Here is a 2,302-nt window from a genome sequence, read left to right as displayed (position 1 = left end):
CTGGATAAAGCCCACAGACTGGTAGGGGGCATCTGCCAGGACCACACTCAGGAGGCCTTTCCCGCATCCTTGCTTCCCTGGCACAGTGGTGTTATGGGAGGTGGTTACACTGAAGCCGGCCTCCTTCACCAGCAGCTTGGTGTTCACCAAGTTCACATCAGCATGATTAGAAGCGTCTTTGAGGAGGCCGCCAATGACTGTGGGGCTCAGGCAGTTCCCGGCATTCTTCAGGGATAAACCCTGCATTACCACCTGGATGGTCCCTTTGGGGGACCCTGCCCAGGCTCACATCAGAGTCCCCAGAGCTTCTGCCAGACCGATCCAAGGTTTGGTGTGCGGAGAGAAGGCGCTGGTAAGGGCCTGGGCATTCATGACCCCCGCGAGGGCTCTCCCCTTCACCATGTCCACAAATTGGACAGTGATCTCCTCCCTGCAGCAGCTCTGGGCCTCCTTGGTGCTGGCGTCCAGGTGGGGGCAGCTGATGACATTCTCGTGGTCCACCAAGGCACGGTCCCAAGGCAGCTCCTCCGTGAACATGTCCAGTGCTGCGCCTGTGTACTGCCCGACTGCAGGGCCTGGAGCAAGGCGCCCTCATCCAAGATCCCTCTGTGGGCGCAGTTCACCACGCGCATGCCCTTCTTGCACAGGTGCTGTCGTTCAGCAGGCCTGTCATGGAGGGCAGGAGAGGGGTGTGCACAGTGATGAAGTCACAGAGGGGCCAGATCTCCTCCAGGGGCAGCTGCTGAATGCCGAAGGAAGCCGAGACTTTTGGTGAGACGATGGGGTCATACCCTACAGTCTTCATCCCGAAGGACTGCATCCAGATGACCACCTCTCTCCCAATCCTCCTCAAGCCAAGAATTCCCAGGGTCTTTCCATTTAACTCGGTTCCCATGAACTTCTTTTGGTCCCATTTGCCATCCTTCATCAAAGCTGTCGCCTGGGGAATCTGCCTGGCCAGACACATGATCATCCCACAGGTGAGCTCCACAGCACTAAGACTGCTCCCATTGAGAGTGTTCATGACCAGGATGCCCTTCCTCATGGCAGCCTCCAGATCCACATTGTCCGCGCTGGTACTGGCCCTGCCCACCACCTGGAGCTTCTCTGCTACCTTGATGACATCCGCGGTCACCTTGGTGGCCGAGCAGAGGATAAGGCCTTTGCAGTTCTGCAGTTTGGCTATCAACTCCTCTTTTCTCAGGTTCTGCTTCTCCATCACCTGCAGCCCTCCATCTTGCAGGATCTTCCAGCAGCAAGGGTCCAGGCTGTCACTGTTGAGTACTTTCTGTAGATTTGCAAAGGCCATTGCTGAAGCCGGCCTCAGGATCCACCACTCTCCCTGGACAGAAATACCTCTAAGCCCCCAGATTTGGTTCAGATTGGTCAGTTTCTATGCCAGTCAATGTCTCTGGGCCTATCAATGGGGCCTGATCAGAAAGGCGGGGTGGAGTCCTGGAGAGAAATGGAGGCTTGGCTGCTGGCCAGACTGGGAGAGAAAGAGAGAGGCAAGTGTTGGTCAAAAGCTGCCACAGAGGCAACGGGTCAGTCCCTGCTTCTCTCTTCAGGCCTCTCTCTGGCCCTGATTCACAGCCCCCTCAGCAGTCAGTGCTGGGGCACTGCACCTGCAGCAGAAGCAGTCAGTGCTGAGTTGCCAAGGCAACCCAGCACTGACTTCCAGTCTGGTCGAGCTTCGATCATAATGGTGTTACACCCTGACTCTTTATTATAGAGACTAGAGGCCCAGTGCACGAAATTTGTGCACGGGGGGGGGGGGGTGTCCCTCAGCCCAGCCTGCACCCTCTCCAATCTGGGACCCCTTGAGGGATGTCTGACCACCCGTTTAGGCCCGATCATACCAGACATCCCTCTCACAATCCAGGACTGCTGGCTCCCAACTACTCGCCTGCCTGCCTTCCTGATTGCCCCTAAATGCTACTGCCTGCTGGCCTGATCACACCCTAACCACTCCCCTGCCAGCCTTATTGATGCCTAACTGCTCCCCTGCCAGCCCAATTGCCCTAACTGCCTTCTTCTGCAAGCCTGATGCCCCCCAACTGCCCTCCCCTGCTGACCCGGTCACCCCTAACTGCCCTCCCCAGCCAGCCTCATCGCCCCTAACTGCTCTCCTCTGCTGGTCTGGTCCCTCCTGCAATTTTTCTCTCCTGTAGGCCTGGGTACCCCCAAACTGCCCTCCCCGGCAGGCCTGGTGCCCCCAACTGCCCTCCCCTGCAGGCCTGGTCAACCCTAACTGCCCTCCCCTGCAGGTTTGATTGCCACCATCTGCCCTCCCCTGCAGGCC

At 58.0% G+C, this 2,302-nt stretch overlaps 1 protein-coding gene across 1 annotated transcript; it reads right to left on the bottom strand.

Annotated features, from left to right (window-relative positions):
- Positions 1-285: 285 nt before the first annotated feature.
- LOC307096733 (D-3-phosphoglycerate dehydrogenase-like) lies at positions 286-1,309 on the bottom strand (the record flags this gene model as incomplete). Its single annotated transcript, XM_079766324.1, has 2 exons — positions 286-566; positions 751-1,309. 2 exons carry the CDS (start codon positions 1,307-1,309, stop codon positions 286-288), a joined length of 840 nt encoding a protein of 279 aa, XP_079622450.1.
- Between the last annotated feature and the right edge of the window lie 993 nt (positions 1,310-2,302).

The sequence above is a fragment of the Cnephaeus nilssonii genome (assembly GCF_951640355.1).
Source record: "Cnephaeus nilssonii genome assembly, chromosome: 3".
NCBI classification, from domain to species: domain Eukaryota; kingdom Metazoa; phylum Chordata; class Mammalia; order Chiroptera; family Vespertilionidae; genus Cnephaeus; species Cnephaeus nilssonii.
This window is presented reverse-complemented; position numbering and strand designations above follow the sequence as displayed.